We start from the raw sequence: 22,810 nt of genomic DNA on the forward strand, positions 1-22,810 counted from the left end.
AATTACAGTTTTATATCTTTATGTTTGAGGCCTGAAATGTGGCAAAAGGTCGAAACGTTCAAGGGGCGAATACTTTCGCAAGGCACTGTAAATATAGAGGTTTGACTCCGACCGCAGCCCTTTCCTATATGACAGGCATGAAAACCGGTCAGGGGTGAAAAAGGTGAGAAGGATATTACCCCTCTAGGGGGTCCGGGGGCATGCCCCCAGAAGAAAATTTTAAATATTCCATATTTTAAAGCATCAATCTGATGCATTTTGAGATGCATTTTTGCCAACCAACAGTGTAATATTTCAATATGCACTCATTAAAGTTAATTTGACTGTCAAAACAGTTAAAGTCCTTCTGACATTACACAATAATAAAAGTCATAATTTTTAAAGACTAAAAAGTTTGATACATTTGTACTTCTTCCAACCATATATTAAATAAAGAGTCAATGTGGATTTACATATTGCAATAATATCATAATCCTACAATGAATCATTGTGAAAACAAAAATTTACTACTTTGGCCAGGTCATCATCAAAAAGCAAATTAGTACATTCATGATTTTGTCCATGCTGATATTAGTTGCTTTATTTACATTTATTAAAAACGTGGCATTGTTTATCTTTTCATATAGCTAGAAGTCTAAACTCTGGGACAAGGCCGTTATGTTTAATACCTGCCATGCTGAGTCCAAACAGACAGCTTTATCAAGGCAGTTTGGGCTTCAGATAGCTTTTACAAATCATGATCCGCTATGAACGTGCACACGTATTGTTTGTATCACGGTCGGTCAGTAAAGGAACAGTCGCAGTCTTAACGGTAGCGGTCGTTGCCGGTACGTACTGCATTATTACAGAGTGCACGGACCCGAAGCTTTGTGACCAGCATCTAATGAGTAGCAAGCCCTGTCTTACCGCTGCCCGGCGTCTTCCTTGAACATGCGCTGCAGAAGGTTGGTGGAACTCGTTTCATTGGTTGGTGGAAGTTCGATGATTGGTCAAATCCATAGACAGTATGGTTAAATCCAGCGCATTAAAACAAATCCCATGTGGACTTTTTAATTTATTTATTTTTCTAAAATAGTCATACGGCACCAGGCCCGAGTACTTACACCCCTCCTCTCCCCCTTAAAATTTTCTCATCAAATCTACACGATTCACGTAGGTCACCTATTTTGGTTTCAAAACGGGAATTTCGCGAAGGTGAGTTATTTTCATGTCTGTACATGTCATCCCCCACTCTTTCTCCCCTTTCATGTCTTCAGCTTTCCTATCAAAATAAAGGCCGAAATCTTAAAAAAAAAAAAAAAAAAAAAAAAAGAAAAAGACAGAGGGAGTGCGATGGACTGAAGCGTATGCTAGGCTACTCAGAGAGTACGGGCTGACTCATTAGCGCGTTACATATACCACACACACACACACACACACACACACACACACACACACACACACACACACACACACACATATATATATATATAAATAAATAAATAAATAAAACCATAGAACATTATCCTGAAAGTCTTACTGCAGTAAACAGTATACAGTATTACTGTATATTACTACATTAGTAATACTGTAGTAATATAAAGTAATACTGTAGTAATAGGGTTACCTTGGCAGTAGAGCTGGCACTAGTGAACAGTCTGGAGCTTCTTCTGGGCTGAACGTTTGGAGGACCAGACATACTGGGACTGAGGACCTGAGGGGAGCCACTGAGAGACAGACAGACAGGTCATCAGACAGAAGGTGTCACATTTAATAATAAACTGTAAATAAACTAAGCGACCACTGTGTGCAGGATTAATGAATAAGCAGTCAACATAAACGTTTTGCTTTACTCTCCACATTCAGGAGGAGAAGGCTGCGTTTGAAGGGAGTAACATATAGCTGTAGCACCGGAGGCGGCACTTTCAGGACCATATTTTCTGGATCGCCATTCTAGGACCCTAACTAGAAAGCGAGTGGGATTCGTAATAACGCGACAGGAACGCATTGAATTGGATAGTAAAGTTAGCTGTGAGTTAAATAACGTTAAGTGTTAAAGTTCCTAATGTTACAATTATGGTTAGCTTATGATAGCTTGCAACATAACGTTTTAGCTATATTTGGTGAGCCCAACTACAACTTACAGGTAATGACACATTCACCTGGAGGGTGGGAGGTCTGGGATTGGTTGCTATAGTTACCTGGTGTGAGCAGCGGAGGTCTGTGATTGGTTGAAGGGGATGGGGAGCACATCTCTGCTGTTTCCACTCTGACTGAAAACAGACTTTGACTGACTGATTCTGGAGACAGACTGCCAGACAGACAGACGAGATGGACAGACAGACAAGAGACAGACAGGGGAGACAAAGTGACAGATTACTAACAGGAAGTATAAAAGGACACTTCCACTTTTTATTGTGTCCGCACCACAAGAACTAGGAACAATTGTAGTTCTAGAAGTATGAATGATTGTAGTTCTAGAACTAGGAACGATTGTAGTTCTAGAACTAGCGATGCCTTGATTGATCGCCCACTGATTATTAACATTAAAAATATGCAATTGGGAGATCTACAATAATGCTTTTGTATGTATTTTGTTTGTAGATTTAAGCACGTAATGTGGAACTACAGTAAAGCCTAACTAAAGAGGTTCCACTATTTCTTCTGCGATCCGCAAGCGAAGGTGTTAAGCCAGGTATGTAACCAAACACAGGAAGGCCACAGTGTAGCTGGATGCTTTACAAAATAAAACACATTTCAAAATAAATCACCCAGGTTTATGGTGATTTGGGCTGTCTTGACTTCTCAGCTGTGTGTAGATCGAAACAGGCGATCACGCACACGGAGGGAGAGTCAGACACCCGTGATGAAAAGAAATCTGCTCTGTAGAGTGGAGAGGAGCAAGATAGCTTTGTGAGCACGTCTGGTGTGACCAGCAGGGAGTGTGGTGTGTCATAGTGTCCCTCTGCCTCTGATTGGCTTACCCTGGGATTCTTACCCTAACTCTAACCAATCCAACCAACAAAGGCGACTCGCCAATTTATGAGGACTAATGGTTAACTGCTCTTCAGATCTCTGCAGGGTAAATTGAGACAGCTACCTAGACTATCTGTCCAATCTGAGTTTTCTCTCGCATGACTATTTTGCTAGCCTGGACTCTGGTCCATTTCATTTGTACAGAGAGTCTGACCACTCTCCATTGACAAGTGCTAACTTCCTTAAAGGCAGGTACTCTGTTGAAGTTTAAAACTATTGGATCTGCCCAGAGCCACTCTGGATCTGCCATAACCAATCGCTACTGTTTGGTCGTGACGTGGGATTAGCATCGCTAGCGTTAGCCAACTCCTTCACCACTAACAGAGTGAGCTGGAAAATCTAACTTTTCCTGAACCCCGTGGGGAGGAGGGCCACAACATCATGGCCACCAACACAACTCAGCAAAGATTGTTCTTGCTCGGGCTTTAACTTCTGGATATTCAGGAGCATTGCTGCCACAACGGACTGAATGGCTTCGCTCGCATCTTTCGCCGCCGCCATTACGGAACTACAACTCAAACTAGCGCACAGGCGTCAACGTCATCGTTCTCAGCCACTCCTTCTGTTCACTGATTGGACCGCCAAATATTTGACCAGAGAAAACCCAAGAATATACCACAAACCCAGACAGAGTATTGAAGGAAAATGAAAATTGAGCGAAAGTACGAAGGAGGGCGGAGCGAGGCTACTATTTTGCTGCGGCTCTGTGTGGAGTTTAGCACCGCCCATGACGATTCTGATTGGTTTAAAGAAATGTCATTAAACCAGATCACGTTTTCCTCCCATCCCCGAATTCTATGTGGAGTAGCCAGACCCTCCTTCAGCCCGCTTTGGAGGAGGGTCTGGCAAAGCGAGACTAGTCACACTGTGGGGAGAGCAAATGATACGGCAGAAGACCAGATATATATTTTTATAATGCACCAGGTTAATGTTTACATTAAGACCTGAGAAACTGAAAAAGGTTCTTTAAAAAGGACTTTTTACTTCTGCACCCATGGTGAAAAGACAGATATTAAAAGATCCATTTCTGGACTTTAGTCATCTATATAAAGAAGTGTCAATGTGTGTGTACCTTCTTGCTGGGAGCTGTAGATTGTGTTTCCATGGTAGCTGAATAGTTCTGTAGATATGTGGGGTCTCCAGGGCTGGGCTCCAGGGGCAGGGGCAGGATCCCAAAACTACAGACGCACAGACACACAGACCTATTCTGTAAAAGTGAACTTTTCCTTCAAACCAGCATACGAAGAGTCATGTGACTGTTAAATAACTCACCTGGGCGTCAGCGGGCTGAGGGCTGCAGGGCCTCCCAGTAAACTCCGCCCACTCTTGGGCTTGTTCTGTTTAGCCAATAAGGAACCAGCTGACGCCATGGAAACCGTGTTACCCAACAGGGAGCCGGTCTCCGGGGAGATGAGGGAGGAGTCGATGTAGGATACCGACAAATCAGACGTCAGCTTTCCGTTAGATGATTCTAGATTTAAACGATTCAACTCCTGAAGACAAAAACACATTTCAGTACTGAGAACTGTGTTGTAAGTTAAGATTCAATATGATAGGCTGCCTAAATATCCCCACCAACACTGAAACCATACCACGGCAAAACATCAAGAAAGGTAAAGACAGTCCATGGAACTTAAAATTCTTTGTTCTTTAATCCTTATCTGCAAATAAACAAACAAGTTCCACAAATCCAAGGGACGGATTTGTTAATCCAGTTTGCATCTGTGAATGGAAAAGGCATTACTGGATCTCAGATCTACGCCAGGGAGAACACATAGAGGTTAAGACTAACTTTATGTCAGTCTGAAGGAAAATCAATCAGCCGTTGTCAGTCTGTTCACACAAATATAATGAGACGTCTCTCTCCCCATAAGAATATGTTTATATACGTTAACATGAGTGCCATCATCTAGTAATCTGATTACAGTTCCCTTTGTTCAGAGAGTATTAGAGGTGCGTCTGTGTTACGTACCAGTGTGTCCTGGGGCGTCTCCATGAGGGCGGTGTCTAGACGGTGGGAGGGGTTCTGGGCGGGGCTAATAGGTGGAGGGGGCGGGGCTAAAGAGTTCTGTAGAGACGACAACCTAAAGACCTGATCTGGATCTGGTTTCTCTCCTGAAACACACAGTGAGGTTAGTTAAGTGTGTGTGTGTGTGTGTGTGTGTGTGTGTGTGTGTGTGTGTTATTTTTTTTTTTGTGTGTGGAGGAGTGTGTGTATGTGTGAGTGAATGAGTGAGGGTCTGTGTGTCTTTGTGTGTATGTGTGAGAATGAGTGAGTGTCTGTGTATGTGTGTGTGTTGTGTACATGTGTGAGTGTGAGAGAGTGTGTGTGTGTGTGTGTGTGTGTGTGTGTGTGTTACCTAGGTGACAGAGGTTCTGGAAAGGCGACCAGAGGAACGGGTTGAGAGTTAAACTTCTCTGAAAACACTCGGCACCTTTAGCAACACGATCTGTCTTACTGCTCAGAGAGAGAGACAGACAGACAGACAGACAGGTGTTCAGACAGACAGACAGGGAAGGAGAGACAGATGTTCAGACAGACATACAGGGAGAGACAGACAGGTCAGTAATCAGTGGGTCTAACATCAATAACACCAGTAACAGCAGTGTTGGGATTATCCAGTAAAAATGGATCTTCATTTAAAATAGCCCAGTAGTCATGGCTGGCACATATTCAGATTACTACAATATAAACACACGTGTTACCAGATGGCTGCTGTTAAAATAAAACGCTTTACTTTAAATAGGTCTTCATAACAACACAGGAAAAGTTAGCCATGTCATATGATTGAAGAACTAAAACATATGTATACCACAAGTGTTTTTTCTGGGTCAGTAAAGCTCGGATCTATGGGAAAACGGAGGCTAGAGGGAACCATCTCTTTCATATCCAAGCTAAACTGGTTCCCTATCTAAGAATAACACCAGGCCTGTTCTGACCTGGTATTAAAATCCGATCGGAGTGATCCAATCCCAAGTGGACAGCTCTAGGTACGTGTGTTTTCAACTGTCTGTACAATATGTCTCTGTGTGTCCTACACTAATGTCCTACATTGGTGAATTTGGGGATGTTTTATGAAACAAAAAATAACGTTATTTTCAAGGCAGCAGTGCTGCAAAGAGATGGAGAGAGCCAGGGATATAGGAGCAGCAGTGTTTCCCACACAGACTATTGTGTGGCGGTGCGCCTCACTATCAACACCGGCCGCCGCACATTGCGTTTATTTATTTTTTTTGCTTTTAAATGCTATTTAAAACACGTTCTGTTGTGTGTGAATGATTATCTGATGAGCAGGTGGCACCTTGTACGGCAGCCTCGGCCACAGTGTATGAATGTGTGTGAATGGTGAATGGTTCCTGTACAATGTTAAAGCGCTTTGAGTAGTCGTTGAGACTAGAAAAGGCTATATAAGAACAGTCCATTTACATTACATTCTGCATTTCCTTTCCCTGCTCTCCTCCATCTCTCTGTCACACTTGTGACACACACACACACACACACACACACACACACACACACACACACACACACACACACACACACACACACACACACACACACACACACACACACACACACACACACACACACACACACACACAAATCATATTCGAAGTTCGTTTGTTTATTAATATTTATTAATACTATTTTGACCATTAAATGCCTTCAGTTAAAAAAAAGAAAAGAAAAGTCAGACCCTGGATTAAACACAAACATGTACACAGTATGCTTTCGACAGGAAGTTCGGAGCTTTCACCGTAGCCTACGTAAGTGGTCTGATGTTTATACTCGTGTGCTGGTGTGTGTGTGTCGAGCCGGTGTGAGGGCAGTGTTGCCAACTTAGCGACTTTTTTTCACAAGAGCGACTAGCGACAAATCTGGCGACTTTCTGTTTAAAAAAAAAAGAAGAAGTCGCCAGTAGGGGTGGGCGATATATATCGTTTACGATAATATCGTCATTGTTGTGTTAACGATGTGCAAATTGACATTATCAAGTATTTAAATTACTTAGAAAAAACACGTATTGGAACGCTACACATTCACTAATGTCAACAAAGATGGCGGCACGCAATTGTGCAGCGGCTACTAGCTCTCCTGTCGGTGTATATTTATACAAGTACAGCCACACTGAACTAATCAATATAGGACTACGATACAACACAGCTGTTACGAGAGCCTTCCAGGCGGCTCACAACATCCCGGAGGACACAGCCAGACCGGGCGCTCCAGGTTGTTGTCGGCGCTAGCACTCCGAGCTAGCTACCGGCAGGATGAGAAAATAACTACGGCAAGAGTCAGACCAGAGGCGGAGGACTGCATTTTTGTGCATAATGAATGGCGTACCAACAGCAGGATCGTTGCCCAGCACGGCTCACCTGACCTGGAGCCCTGTCAGTAATATACAGGCCATTTTATTTACCACGAAAACAGCACACTGCCGTCTACATAGCCCCCAATGCTAACGTTAGCACAAGTTTGGCTCACTGCTAACCGTGAAAGCAGCGGGGGATACATATTGTAGCAGGGGACTTTAACAAGGTGTCCTTAAAGTCTGTACTCCCCAGCTTTTTTTCCAGCATGTATATTTTGTTACTAGAGGGAAGAACACACTAGACCATGTATACTCTAACATCAAGAAAGCATACAGAACTGCTCCTCTCCCTCACCTGGGCCAGTCAGGTCACATCCAACTATTCCTGATCCCTGCATAAGTCCCAGTCAGAAGGACTATACAGCCAAGTAGAAGGACTATCTGAACCTGGCCTAACCCAGGCTAGGGCTGGGCTATAAAACGATAACGATATGTATCGCGATAGACACGTAATCAATATCAATAGAAAATGCGTTCGATAAAACGTTCGATAACTTGTTTTTCTTCTTCGGAAGAAACCAGAAGTTGCGAAGCAAGTTTGGTTGCATGAACAAAGGCACTCACTCTCTGGTAACCTAGCAACGTAGGGAGTGACACTCTAACAGCCAATCATGTAACAGTATCAAGTTTGGTTGCGCCACATCGCTCTCGCGTGTTGGATTCTAATTCTACAATAACAGAACCGGCGGCGTAGCGATAAGTGGAAAGTAAGTGCCGCGAGCGAAGCGAGGAAATTGTTGATAAAACATGGAAAAGTCAGTATGGCAGTTTTGGGGATTTTATAAGTCTGACCGTCGTCCCCACCAACACTACCGCAAACTTGTTTTACCACCGCGTCACACTTTGGAGCACAGCCGTATTCGCCAGCAATGTCCAACAACATCTGCAGCTGCTACACCTGTACGAAACAAAAGCATATGCTAGCAATCAAGCCGCCGATACTCTGCACAGCCGCAAACACATACTGCATAACACAGCAAAATTGCATTACGCTACAAGCAGCAGACCGCCACGGAGAGGTACTCTGCATCAGCCCTTACTAAACGCTACAAAGAAATAACGGAGGCAGACGTGCTGAGCACTGTTGAGAAGCCAGGTTACCAACCTAGCACTAAACCTGCAGAAAATAGTTCTTCTCAGGTTTCAGGTTTCTCTATGTTTATATTTAACACTTTGCACCATTTTATTACACCTTATTAAGCAATTCGTACTTATTCTTTCTTCACTGTGATTTTAGACTTATGTTTACATTTTAATTTTGATTTCCATGGTTGTGTTGACATTTCTGCTTTTATAACTGAGGGGATTATAATCAGAGGAAGGTTAAGTTTAAAATAAAAATGTTTAAATTTAATATATTTTTCTCCTGGTCCTTATTTTAAATAGGTCATAATAAATATCAATAATTATCAATATCGACTGATATGAAACACTTATATCGTGATACAGTTTTCAGCCATATCGCCCAGCCCTAACCCAGGCCAATCCCAGCTCCAGGACTGCTTCCAATAAGGACATGGTTGTGTGCAATATGTTACAGAACAGAGCCCTTTGTTTATTATTATAATTTACACAACTTACATTACAGCAGAGGTGAACAACTGAATGTGTACTCAGAGTTCAATGTTCCTACACTAGTTCAATTAGTGTTAGTATAGTAGTATTTTGTCTTTAAATTGTTTTTACTTGAATACTTAAATTTTAAAGAAAATAAATGAGAACTGTTTTTATTCAACATTGTGCCCATTATTATCATCAGTGATTAAGTAATCAGACTTTTAAAAACACATTTTTAAAAGGATATCGTCTAATTATCGTTATCGTCAAAATATCGAGATATTATTTTTTGTCCATATCGCCCACCCCTAGTCGCCAGTATGGTCCAGCGAGCACGTGAGGTATTTCTCTCCTGTGGCCGCCCAAACAGTCCCCTCTCTCTTCTGTTGTGTGACTGAGGAGCAGCCCCCCCTCTGTGCTCTCTCCTTATGTGCAGCAGCACTGAGCAGGCAGGTAGAAAGGGGAGAAAGGACAGGGTGCGGGGGCCGGTGTAGGTAGGAGAGACAGCGGAACGCCACGGGAGAAAGATGCCGCTGAGCTGGCCTGGCCCTGGGCGAGCCAGCCTTCTTTGAGAACTAGGGGTGAACACAACGCTACAGAGCCACGGCAGAGGGACGAGCATCCCCCGCTATGTGTAGTTACATTTTGAAATGTGTGAAAAAGCCTCGGACTCTGAATTGAAAACAACGTTTACAAGCAAACACATTTACAAAAAATAATGCCCATAACAGGTTAGAATATTAAGGACTGCCTAATATTCGTTCGAATATCATTTTGTTTTTTTATATATTCAAATGATATTCGAATAACGAAGTTCACAATATTTTCAGGCTTCAACCAGTGAAAGACATGGTCAGGGAGAGAGAAAGATAGATTTGCATCCAACAGCGTGATCCTCCACAGTTTTTGATACTTGATTGTTATGAAAATCCTCCCCCCCGCCACAAATTGCTTTGTAATCTGTGAGAGCAGGCATCACGTAGGACCACACACACACACACACACACACACACACACACACACACACACACACACACACACACACACACACACACACACACACACACACACACACACACACACACACACACACACACACACCTGGGACTTATGAATGAGTAGGGAGGCCTACGTATTTCTACTGACAGTTGAGTAGGCGGTCTTTAATGTGAACACAGGACACATTCCCGTTCTCACTGCTATTAGAATATGGACACATGGGGCTCAAACGATCCGATCTCAATGCGTCCTCAGAGTGTTTTCAACAGTACTTAGAGCTGTCCACTTGGGATCTGATCACTCAGGTGAAAACAGGGTCAGAGGTTTACCAGTAAATGTGTCCCAGTAATGACAGGGTGAAGGAGGCAGAGTCTCCAAACTCTGTGATGATGTCATCCTGACTCTTCTGTTTGTTCAGCACTCCACCAATCAGAACCTGCTCTCCTTCAGCCAGCCTGACGGACACACAGGTGGAGAGACAGACAGATGCAGAGAGAGAGACAAAGAGGTGGAGAGACGGACAGATGAAGTCACTTCTGTTGTTTCATATTGGATGGGTCTTAAAATAAAAGCTTCTTAAACAAAAAATAAAGTGTGTGTGTGTGTGTGTGTGTGTGTGTGTGTGTGTGTGTGTGCTAGCCTGACGTGGTCATACTCAGATTCTAGTCAGGATGTGAGTCTGAAACCGCTCCAATGGGCTGTGATTATGGGGCGTGTTCCAACAGAACCAGGAAAAAAAATGCCTCTGCATTCATTGGATAGACAACGGAACTCAACACTGTCTCGTCTCCATAGCAACCACTCTTTGCACAATGCATTCGTTCTAACTTCCGACTTTTAGACTTTTTTGAAGCTGGATATATCATTTGTTGCTTGTAGAATATAAATGTGGATAACGTTAGTGATAGTGACATGCTCGCTACAGTTGCGTTTCTAGAGATGAATCGCGAAAACACGTTTTATTTCTCTGATTCACGGCTTTGTTCTAGCGCGGGCCGGCCCTCTCTTCAGACTCTCTATGTCTCTCCACCATATAACACTCTCTTCAGACTCTCTATGTCTCCACCATATAACACTCTCTTCTTCAGTCTCTCTATCTCTCCACCATATAACGCTTCAGTCTCTCTCTATCTCTCTCCACCATATAACGCTCTCTCTCTTCAGTCTCTCTCTATCTCTCTCCCATATAACGCTCTCTCTCTTCAGTCTCTCTCTATCTCTCTCCACCATATAACGCTCTCTCTCTCTCTTTCCACCATATACGCTTTCTTTTAATAATTATTCTATAGCTGCTTCGGGCAGTTGTTGAGGCTCCTCCGCTGAGGATTTTAAAATGAATGCGCTGTCGATATCTTCTGCAACAGACGCGATGGTGGAATCTACACATCTCAACAAATTCAACCCAAGCGTTCTTTGGTGACGTGATTGATTCTGTTACTGTTGATCATCTGTCCGACAATCTGATTGGTCCGAACAGATCCTGTTCGTGCAATAATTGCTTCTCAACGGAGCGACTCCAGACCGAACTTCCCGACCTCGAATTTTGTGGGCGGGGCTAAGTTCGGCTGGCATCCAGGCTATGTCTGTGCAGTGTTTCCCACAGGTTGAGAGTTTACTTGTGGTGGTGGGGGGTGCAGGATGTGACTGTGCGTGATGGCTGGTTCAGTAAAAACTAGTCAAACAAAGGTTTATGAAATATTTATTGAAAACAGTGACTAGGCTACATAACATTAACAGATCATTTGGAAATAAATAACTATTTACATATTAAACATATCAGACTAAAAGATGATACAGATGAAGTGTAGCCATGATGGGCTTTGTCTTAAATCTGGTTGGTTTGTCAAATGTTCTGGTTCAGCAGATTAAATACCTGATTAGAGCCCAAATAGGTTATTATATAGAAAAAATTTAATTTGGATTTTATGTACCTGGGCAGATCTCAATCTACCTGGGCCAAGTAGAATCTACAGTATGTATGGGAAACACTGCCGTGTGTGTGTGTGTGTGTGTGTGTGTGTGTGTGTGTGTGTGTGTGTGTGTGTGTGTGTGTGTGTCTGTCGTTGTGTGTGTGAGTGTGTGTGTATCTGTCGTTGTGTGTGTGAGTGTGTGTGTCTGTGTGCGTGTGTGTGTTCTTACTTGCTGAGTTCGACGCAGCATTTTGCCAGCAGGAATCTAACCTGCGGAGTGGAGCAGCTGTGAGCCTTCAGCAGCCGGTACGCTTTATATGGCTTCCCAGAGCGGTAGTAACATGTCGCCAACAGGTAGAGGGCGTCCTCCGACCTCACTGACAGACAGACAGACAGACAGGTGTTCAGACAGACAGACAGACAGGTGTTCAGACAGACAGACAGACAGGTAGACAGACAGACAGGTGTTACCTTCAGCGTAGAGTCTCTCAGCGAGGAAAACGGCGTCCAGGAAGGCGTAGTGGTTCAGAGCCTGCCACACTGCAGCCTGAACACAGAGAGGGAGACAGGTTTATTATCAGACAGACATGCACATATTCTTCCTGAACACAGAGAGGGAGACAGGTTAATTATCAGACAGAGGGAGAGACAGACCTTATTCTGAATATCCAAACAGAATATACTGTTTCTAGAAGTGGTATGAACTCAGATTAACACATATTAGTGTCAGCGGTAAACGGACCAATCAGATAAGTTTCTACAGTCAGTCAGGATGTTTATTTACAGTAACACACTGTGTGCTACAGCTGCAAAGATTAATCAATTCATCTCCAACTATTCTGATAATCCATGAATCAGTTTGATGATAAACTTGCGTGATGTCAGCATGTTAAATATGAATGTTCTAGTCTCTTCTCTCCTCTGGGACAGAACAAGACAGAGGATGTTATGAAATCCTGCTGACACTGATGTTACAGGCCAAACTCTGGAACACAGAAATACCAGCAGCATGAACGTGTTCATCATAGTTTTCACATGACTCTCTGGGAAAGCCCACCTGAAAACCAAACTGCCCCCCCTCTGTCTGCTAACGAGGGTTAGGGTTACCATGACGACAAACTGTCTGATCAGCTTGACCAAACTGGAGATTAATGTCAGATAGTTGTTGTTCATAAAGAGAGCCCTAACCCTACCCTGGGCTGTTTCTACACAATCACACCTCAGAACCAACTCCCTGAGAGGACGTCCTGCACTATCACACAGTAGGGCTGGGCAATATATCAATATTATATCGATATCGTGATATGAGACTAGATATCGTCTTAGAGTTTGGATATCGTAATATAAGTGTTGTCTTTTACTGGTTTTAAAAGCTGCATTACGGTAAAGTGATGACATATTCTGAACTTACCAGACTGTTGTAACTGTTCTATTATTTGCCTTTTCCCCACTTGGTCATTATATCCACATTTCTGGTGATTATCAAAAATCTCATTGTGTAAATATTTTGTGAAAGCACCAATAGTCAACACTACAATATCGTTATGGTATCGATATTGAGGTATTTGGTCAAAAATATTGTGATATTTGATTTTCTCCATATCGCCCAGCCCTAACACACAGTCACACGCACCCAGCTAACCATCTCTCCATCTCCGTTCCCAGACAGTGAGAAAGGTGCCGGTGTGCAGGTGTCGAAGTTCTGATTCATGAACACGGCAGCACACACGCGGAATAAATGTGCCATTAAATGTCAAATCTGTATACATTTTAAACCCTAGAAAATAATTATGTTCAAGTAGGCTACTTGAATTAAATAAAACATTTTATTTAAATTATCGGTCATATTTAATAAAATTAATTGGATCATAATATAATCCAATAAAATAAAATATATTACACTGCATAATGAGCACTTTTACTTTTGGTACTTTAAGAATATTATGATAATACTTTTGTACTATTACATAGGGAAGATGTTGAATGCAGGACTTGTAACTGACAAGTAATTTGTAACTCTACAACACTGTTTTTTCTACTTTTACTGCAATAAATGATCTGAGTAAGTCTTCCACCTCTGGAAATCACCACCAACAGTCGTGCATGAACACCTGCAGCAGTGTTTAACACTGGAAACACACAGCTCAGTTCAGCGTTTCCTTGCAGCGAACCTTTAACGTTACCTGCCGGTCACATCGTCTCTAAACAGTCCGCTCACAGTGAAGTCCGGAACGGATCAACAGATGTTAGAGTCCGGCGGCTGCTCGCTCTGTTTGTTACGCACACCGGGCAGATTGATGCGCTCACAGAGCCAATCTTTGCAGATGTTACCGCTCGGTGTTTGGCTAGCTAATAAGCCGTTAGTCTGTTAGCTTGAGCTTTGTCTGAAGGCGCCGAACGGCCAGCCAAGGTCCGACAGACACCGACACATTCTGCACATCCTCCGCTCAGGGGGGGTACACGGGCTCTGGTCAGTTTTTACTTAGCCTACATTAGTAACAGTTAATTCTGTTACGGTATGAACTTAATCATAGGAAAGGCAAAACAATATAAGACCTTTGTAACGAAATCCAAGACTTTATAAATGCAGTGATACAGGTACCCTGCTCTGTGAGACAGGTATCAGCAGTGAGACAGGTATCAGCAGCAAGACAGGTATCAGCAAGGCCTGGCAAACTGAATTCCTTTTAAAGATCTGGGTTATTCTTATTCACTCGCTAACTGATCCAGGTGGTGCGAGTCCCTTGAGTCAGTATTGATCTATAGGCGAGCTTGATATGTTTCAGACTGTCTGCTCGACCTAATTGCATTTTAATATACTACATTAATACACCAAACCTACAGTAGGCCTAGCTAGGCTACGTGCAGAACATTGTATGTTATTTCAGAAGTGAAAGAATGGCTTTTGTTGTTGATTTGCTTTACTCTGAGCTCGAGGAGAGACTTCACTCGCTCGTCTGAATCAGATCCACTCATGACAACGTAGTCGGCTGATGTGCAGGATTGACTGACTCACACGACAACTCACAAGTCATCGACAACTCATGAGTTGTCTGCGAGGCGAGCTCGCAATGTTTCCAGCTCTGAGTCTGCAGGTCGGGAAGTTCCTATAACCTGTCTCAGACTGTCTCTCTGCTCACTCAGGCGCTTGAAGTTGACTTGTGGAGTTGTTGTCGTCTACGAAATTGTAAGTTATAGAGCCTTTGGCAGCTAAGATGGCTAGGACTAATAGTAGCTAATGTTGCAAGAGGTTTGTGTGTGGCGCGGTTATGATTTTAGATTGAATTGTAGGAGGACTCAACTGATCCGTGTTAATGATACTAGAGACTCACGACTCATTAGTTAAAGATCCCAGGAAATCATGACTCAAACAGGTTTAGTATCAGCAGTGAGACAGGTAACAGCAGCCAGCCAGCCAGCCACACACACACTCCATTTCCGTTCCCAGACAGTGAGACAGCAGCTCAGTTAGACAGGTATCAGCAGTGATACAGGTATCCTGCTCTGTGAGACAGGTAACAGCAGTGTATCCTGCTCTGTGATTGGACAGAACAGAGATTCTTTTGATCTTCTCTGTGATAAAAAAAACAAACTGCTGCTTGAACCAACAGCCAGTTAATTTATGTTGATGATGTCACAAATGTGGCAATGATGTCACTTTGGTCCAGCAGATATTCTTACTGACGTCACTGCAGTCGGTTTTAACTGTGTTTAATCTGACATGGCAGCTAACAGCTGATGGCTAACGCTCTTCATGTTACCGGCAGCTAGCTGCTGTTAGCTAGCATGTTAGCAACGAGAGGCTAACACCAGAGAGACAGCTGCGGCTGCTCTGTAGTCAGACACACTTTGATTCAATTCTCTTCTCACCGGTTTATGTTCACTTCTAACCTTTAGAGGTGAACTTCTGCTGACTGAAGCCTCTCAGCTAAACGCTAGCTCCACTGTTAGCATCTCAGCATTAGCGATGCTAATAATACAAAACTCCATTTGAGATCTGGCTGATTATTATTATTATCAGCAGAAAAACACCAGTCTCTTAAAGACCTTTAACCAACCAACACGGCCCGCTGATATATTCTGTACACACGGTTTGTTCGGGTACAATATAAACTTTAATAACAGTTTGCTGTGGTGCTAACACTGCGACCCACAGGCCAAGTTAATGTTTTTAACGTCGTATGATCTAACCTAAACACAGGTTGGGTATTCAGTCTAAGCCGAAGCGACGAGACACATAAAGCAAATCACAAAATATCACAACAATTATTCCATTTAGTTTATTTCGTAACGAAACCACCGGAAACCTAAAAACTGTTACGACCTTAGATATGTGAACTAGCATAGTGTGAAAGTCTTGAACCAAATGGCTCCAACATTGTGTTGAACCAAAGGGCCCCTGGCAGACCAAACCTCCCTGTAATTATCGGGGTTTTTAATAAAATGTCCCGTGCAACTAGCGGCGGGGGCCTGTGGCGGAGAGAGGGCTCTCACACCGCGGACTGGACCGGCCGCTGAGGCCGCCGGAACACGCTTTATAAACACATGACAACGAAGTGAAGATGTGTTTGTACCTGGACAGGTTCCTGCAGCACCGTCATTCCGCTTCCAGACTCCGTATATCTGTTCTTGTCGTCTGTTTTCCCTCTTTTCTGTCGGCTCTTTCTTTACTTCAGTCTCCAGGAGGAGCTGCGGCCGAAGATTTGAACACACCGACCGTTAGCAGCCGAGCACAGCCGAAGAATACCGAGCAGGGTGGAGGGCCGGGGTCGGAGATGACCGACAGTTAGGAGCCGAGCACAGTCGAAGAATACCGAGCAGAGTGGAGGGCCGGGGGCGGAGATGACCGACAGTTAGAAGCCAATCACAGCCGAAGAATATCGAGGAATGATTGTAGAGGAGCTAACTACTGTAGTGAGTGTGTGTGTGTGTGTGTGTGTGTGTGTGTGTGTGTGTGTGTGTGTGTGTGTGTGTGTGTGTGTGTGTGTGTGTGTGTGTGTGTGTGTGTGTGTAAATATATATTTTAGACATTTGGCGCATTGGCCTAAATCTGCTCGGTGCAAACCACTTTGAGAATATGAACTAGAATTAGATTTGAACTTATAATAATAAATGTTTTGTCAGTAATAAAATAAAGTGGTCCGTTACATCCTAGCCTCGTGAGACCGTCCCGATCTCGCGAGCTCCAGTTTTCCACTCGCAGATCAGTCTGGCATCTTGAGATAGAGAAAATTTGGAGCCGAAAAATAAATAAATAAAATAAAAATACCTCCAAAAAAAAAAAAAAAAAGTGGGTTAGGGTATAACAATGTTTATCAATAGCAACCGTTTCCAACAGCGTACCCCAATGCATGCTAATGCTTTTTCTCTGGTCCTTCGTATGTTTTTTTACAAAAACACCAAATAGGTGATAGACAGATGGTTCATCCAATCAGCTAACCAGTATTTTCGCCCCTTCCCAAAAGTTCTCCAACGGAAAGTTGATGGCCCAGATGGATATGCCGAGCAAATGCGAAGCAATCCATTTGGCGGAGTCAGGTTACATCCAGAGTGATAGAGAAAGACATGGCTCTGGTTACATCCACCCAACAAACCAAACTTAAAGAAATATAAATCTGTCTGTGTGATATTTTGTGAGAAGATATGTGTTGTGTCGATAGTTTCAGATGGATGTTGAGAACAAAGCAGAGATATATATTTTTTACTATTTAGGAAATTATTTGGATAATAATGTGTTTTCATTTTGAATCTTTTATTTGCTAGTATAATGTAAATGGTCTGAAAGAAAAACCAAAAACTCAGCAGTTTAAAACTGACATTAAATTATATTTTGAAACTATAAAAGGTGACATAGGCCTATTAGAAAGCCGTCCGGACTCTAAACATCCACAAAAGCACACAAGCTCTTTAATGTCCATTTCATGTTATTATGGGATGGGTTAGGGTCAGGGGATTCCAACAAAGATGCTAAAACATAAATGTGATATTCCTAATAATATCCCCTACCCAGAGGAACGTCTTCTTCTTCATGGACTTTAACTGCGGTTGGCATTTATAAGTGTTGCATTAGCGCTATCTACTGGAGAGAGCTGGATCTTTTTAGGGCCCGAGCACGAAAGTGCAAGGCTCCAACGGTGCCTTGCACTGAAAGTGCGAAGGAACCTATTGTTTTTCATCAGATTATTATTTTTCCGAGTCCTTTGTCGCATTTTTGAGGGCGTTAGCATGCACGAAAACTCACAAAAATTTGCACACCACAACTGGTGAAAATTGCAAAGTTCTGTAGTGCTTGGCCTCGGGTGTTGCCAGGGGGCTCCATAGCGCCCCCTAACGTGCGCCTTAATTCCGAAAAAAGTAAGAAGTTAATATACCAACTTTTGAGGGAACATAGGTCTCATCTTGAACTCCATGGAGCTATTTTTAGAAAAAATTACAAAATTTCCAAAATCTTGGTTTTCGTGCAAAAATCTTCATTATACGAACACTTGTTTGAGGACTTTAGGATGCACTAAAACTCTAAAATGTTGCAGCCATGTGCAGAATATTAAACTCTTTATCTGATACACATTTAGGCCTGGGAGTGTATGGTGCTCTATAGCGCCCCTAATTGGTTTTAGCACTTGGGCACATTTTGACGCCTCAATATATACACTCACAAAATTGGCGCCCAATAACCTGGGGCTTTGCGAGACGTGCGATTTGGCCCATACCTGTAAGCGGGCTCCATAGCGCCCCCTAATGCGTAGAAGGCCTTAACATGGACATAGTTGCTCCGATCTTCACCAAATTTAATACCCATATTGCTCTAATCATTGCAGACATATTTCCCATTTACATTCATTAGCTCCGCCCAACCGGAAGGCGGCCATTTTTAATTATGCATTTTTCAGGTGTTTTACATTCTTTCGAACTCATCCTAGGCCGTGACTTCAATCTTCTTGAATCTTTGCAGGAAGTATCTGTTGACCCTCATAATGAAAAGTGATCCAGAGAATTTTGATAGTTGAAAAAATGCGGAAGTTATAGCAACTTACTGTCTAAACAGGAAGTTGCGTTATCTTGACAACAATTATTCCGATTGCCCCGAAACTTGACAACGATGTTCCTCCTGGATGGTTTAGCAACTGTGCCAAAGTTGGCTGCAATCGGCCATTAGATGGCGCTGTTTTAATTTTCTTTTATTTAATCATCAAAATATTGATATATGGGAAACCTACTCTGTCTAACTACTCCTGAGGCGTGAGTCCAATCGGCACAAAAACTTTCTTACAGACTCGGAGGACCCTCGTGACAAAGAGTTATCAAAAGAACTGTGATAGCTAAAACAATGCGCAAGTTATGGAGAACCAACTTCCTGTAGGTGGGTGTGGAAACAGGAATGGCTGTATCTTGCCAATGGCTATTCCGATGGACACAAAACTTAAAACTGTTGTTCCTCATGTGCCAATGAGGCTGTCTGCCAAATATGGCGTCAATTGGCCTTTAGATGGCGCGGTTTTAATTTCTGTAATTAATTAGCAAATTCGCTTTGAGCAAAACCTCCTTTTTTAACTCCTCGTAGAGCGTGAGTCTGTTCTGCACAAAAATGTGCACGTAGACTCGGTGGACCCTCATGACAAAAACATATCAAAAGAATTTTGATAGCTAACACAATGCGCAAGTTACAGAGGACCAACTTCCTGTAGGGGGCTGTCGAAACAGGAAGTTGCATATCTTACCAAGACTTATTCCGATTGCCACCAAGCATGACAAAGTTGTTCCACATAGGGGCTTGACCATCCAGGCCAAATTTAGAGTGAATCGGCCATTAGATGGCGCTGTTAGAATTTTTTTTATTAATTATTCACATTGCGATATATGGGAAACCTACTTTGTCTAACTCCTCCTGGGCCGTGAGTCCAATCTGCACGAAAACTTGGATATACACTCGGGAGGACCCTCGTGACAAAAGTTATCAAAAGAATATTGATAGCTAAAACAATGTGCAAGTTATGGAGGACCAACTTCCTGTAGGTGGGAGTGGAAACAGGAATGGTTATATCTTGCCAACGGCTATTCCAATGGACACAAAACTTAAGAAAGTTGTTCCTCATGTGCCAATGAGGCTGTTTGCCAAATATGTCGTCAATTGGCCTTTAGATGGCGCTGTTTAAATTTTTTTAAATTAATTAGCTAATTTGCTTTGAGCGAAACCTACTTTTTTTAACTCCTCCTAGAGCGTGAGTCCCATCTGCACAAAAATGTGCATGTAGACTCGGTGGACCCTCATGACAAAAATATATCAAAAGAATTTTGATAGCTAACACAATGTGCAAGTTACAGAGGACCAACTTCCTGTAGGGGGCTGTCGAAACAGGAAGTTGCATATCTTACCAAGATTTATTCCCGATTGACACCAAATATGACAAAGTTGTTCCGTATAGGGGTTTGAGCATCCACGCCAAATTTATAGTGCATCGGCCATTAGATGGCGCTGTTAGAATTTATTTTATGAATTATTCACATCGCGATATATGGAAAACATACTTTGTCTAACTCCTCCTGGGCCGTGGGTCCAATCTGCATAAAAACTTGGATATAGACTCGGTTGACCCTCGTGACTAAAAGTTATCAAAAGAATTTTGATAGCTAACACAATGCGTGCGAAGGCCCTATTGAAACTGAAGGAATTATTATTATTCTTTCTTTCTTTCTTTCTTCTATTATTTTCCGTCAAATGAATTGGCTTTTTGAGGGGCTTAACATATTCAAAAACTGACCAAATTTGGCGGTCGCATCAAGTCTGGTGAAAAGTCACGTATTTTAAGGGTTTGGGAATAGGGCACAAAATGGCTCGCTCAAGCGCCCCCTAGAAAGTTAAGAAAATTGAGCCCCTGCAGTGCGTTTAACGTAGACTCACGAAACTTGGTATACATATGTACCATGTCAAGATGTACAAGAAACGTCATTACAGCCATACCCTAAACTCAACAGGAAGTCCGCCATTTTGATCTCAAAGTTCGAAATTAGTGCGATTTTGGCCATTTCCACATGTCGTACTTTTAACGAACTCCTCCTAGAGATTTAATCTGGTGGACTTCAAACTTGGTCTGTAATAACCCAACACCTTAACGATGAAAAGTTATTAAAAGAAAAACTTTTCGATCAGACGGTTTGTGCGCATGGGCGGCCATTTTGAGCGTTTAGCGATGACCAAAGAAGTTGTTGTAACTTGAGTGTAAGCGTTGTCGTTATCTGCCCGAAATTTGTCACGATGGACAAGGGTCCGGGCCTGAGGACACCTGCAGGCCAAAATTGACTTTTGGTCATAGCGTATGGGCTGAAATATGTGCCACCAGAAACTGAATTTGAATCATTTATATTTGAATTTGAATTGCTAAACTTAAATAATTGCATTGAAAAACTGAATTTGAATCACATAATTTGAAATTGTATTGTTTAATTTGAATCATTGCATTGAAAAACTGAATCTGAATAGTATAATTTGAAATTGAATTCATTCGTTTGTAACTGAATTCCAATAAAATTTGATCTTCACTGAAAATTCAACTCTCTATATATCCTCACATTCAGTTCTCACTATTCAGATTCAGATCATGAAATTCAATTTCAAGTTACTGAGACAGACATCCGGGTACTTGGAGGATGAAGGAAGAGCAATCGAGCGCAGATCGATAGGTAGAGTTCAGTGGCGCAGATACACAGGACTCCTCTTCGGCCAGCACAAACGTTTTGGAGCACAGCCTCGCCTTGACCCAGAGACTCATAGATAATATAATCTACCTGTTCACAATGTTGAAAATGTAATGCCTGGTGTTAGTAGGCCTAGGTTTATTAGTCACATTCTTCCACTTAAGTAAACTTAAAATGAACTATCGCTACTTACCTTAGCCTAGCCTACTGCATGCAAAGTAGTGTGACTATCCATATTTGAAAATACATGTTAATTAATTTAAACATTTGAATTGCATTGGTTTACTTTGTACATCAGCAAGCCTGCAATACAATGTGATGTAAGAGCCAGTCCCCTGAGTTTATACAAGATGTTTCCACATTAAAACGAGTCTATTTTTAATCAACTCTAATATCTGATCGTTTGTCTCTTTCCTTAGAGCGTTTATATACATATTAAAGTTAGTTTTGTTTGTGATTTAAAAGTGTAGCTTTATCATCATGTGCAGGAACAAACAAAACAAAGAGACTAATTAATGTGTTTATAAAAAGAATATTTATTATAATCAGTTCACAGATCTGAGTCCAAACAGAAACTGCACCCTTCTGAACTAAGAGGTTCTGCTTCAAAGTGAAGTTTAAACAGACTGAAATGTCCAGGCACTCCTATTTATTCATTCATTTCTGCATGTAGTTATTTATTTAACGAGACTTAAAATCATGTCCACAGTCCGAGTCCCGCCAGACTCCCTTTAGGAAACCTGTAATTTAAACTTCAGCAGGCTTCGACAGTCCGCTCCGCTGAGTCCTGGTTCTAGTTCTCCCGGGCTTCCCTTCCCTCCAGCTGTCCCAGCAGTACGGCCCGGGCCTCCAGCAGCGTGGTGTCGGTTTTGGCTTCCAGGAAGCGGGCAGTGAGCTCGGAAACCGGACTCTGCTGCCCCCGTTTGCTTCTCTCGGCGCGCCGGCCCCAATAGCAGTGGAACTTCCAGCCGAAATCTACATACAGGTCGTCCTGGACTACGTGGAAGATCCTGCCGATCACCACTCTGTCTTTGGCCGGTCCGATCTGGATCAGCGGGGACCCGGCGCAGCAGCGAGGCGGTGGTTTTCCTGCCCGGGGAAAGAGACGCTGCGGCCGGGCCCACGGAGCTCTCCGCCTCCCGCTGCGCCCGGAGGTTGCATGCGGGCCAAGCCCTATATCATAAAACACGTTCTCACCTGTGAACTTTTATCCCTTGCTGTTTGTTTTTGTCATTTCTTTCGTTCCAACATCCATAAACCGTT

At 42.7% G+C, this 22,810-nt stretch overlaps 1 protein-coding gene across 1 annotated transcript in view; it reads right to left on the reverse strand.

Annotated features, from left to right (window-relative positions):
• The window catches only part of LOC120575264 (cell division cycle protein 27 homolog), a 35,007-nt gene extending 18,376 nt beyond the window's left edge, over positions 1-16,631 (reverse strand). The window contains 10 exon segments of the mRNA XM_039825983.1: positions 1,607-1,706; positions 2,181-2,290; positions 4,088-4,193; positions 4,288-4,508; positions 4,988-5,130; positions 5,376-5,473; positions 10,274-10,399; positions 12,084-12,231; positions 12,326-12,401; positions 16,429-16,631. Of these exon segments, the coding sequence (XP_039681917.1) occupies positions 1,607-1,706; positions 2,181-2,290; positions 4,088-4,193; positions 4,288-4,508; positions 4,988-5,130; positions 5,376-5,473; positions 10,274-10,399; positions 12,084-12,231; positions 12,326-12,401; positions 16,429-16,455 (1,155 nt within the window). The 5' untranslated portion in view covers positions 16,456-16,631.
• Between the last annotated feature and the right edge of the window lie 6,179 nt (positions 16,632-22,810).

Source organism: Perca fluviatilis, chromosome 15, assembly GCF_010015445.1.
Source record: "Perca fluviatilis chromosome 15, GENO_Pfluv_1.0, whole genome shotgun sequence".
NCBI classification, from domain to species: Eukaryota; Metazoa; Chordata; class Actinopteri; order Perciformes; family Percidae; genus Perca; species Perca fluviatilis.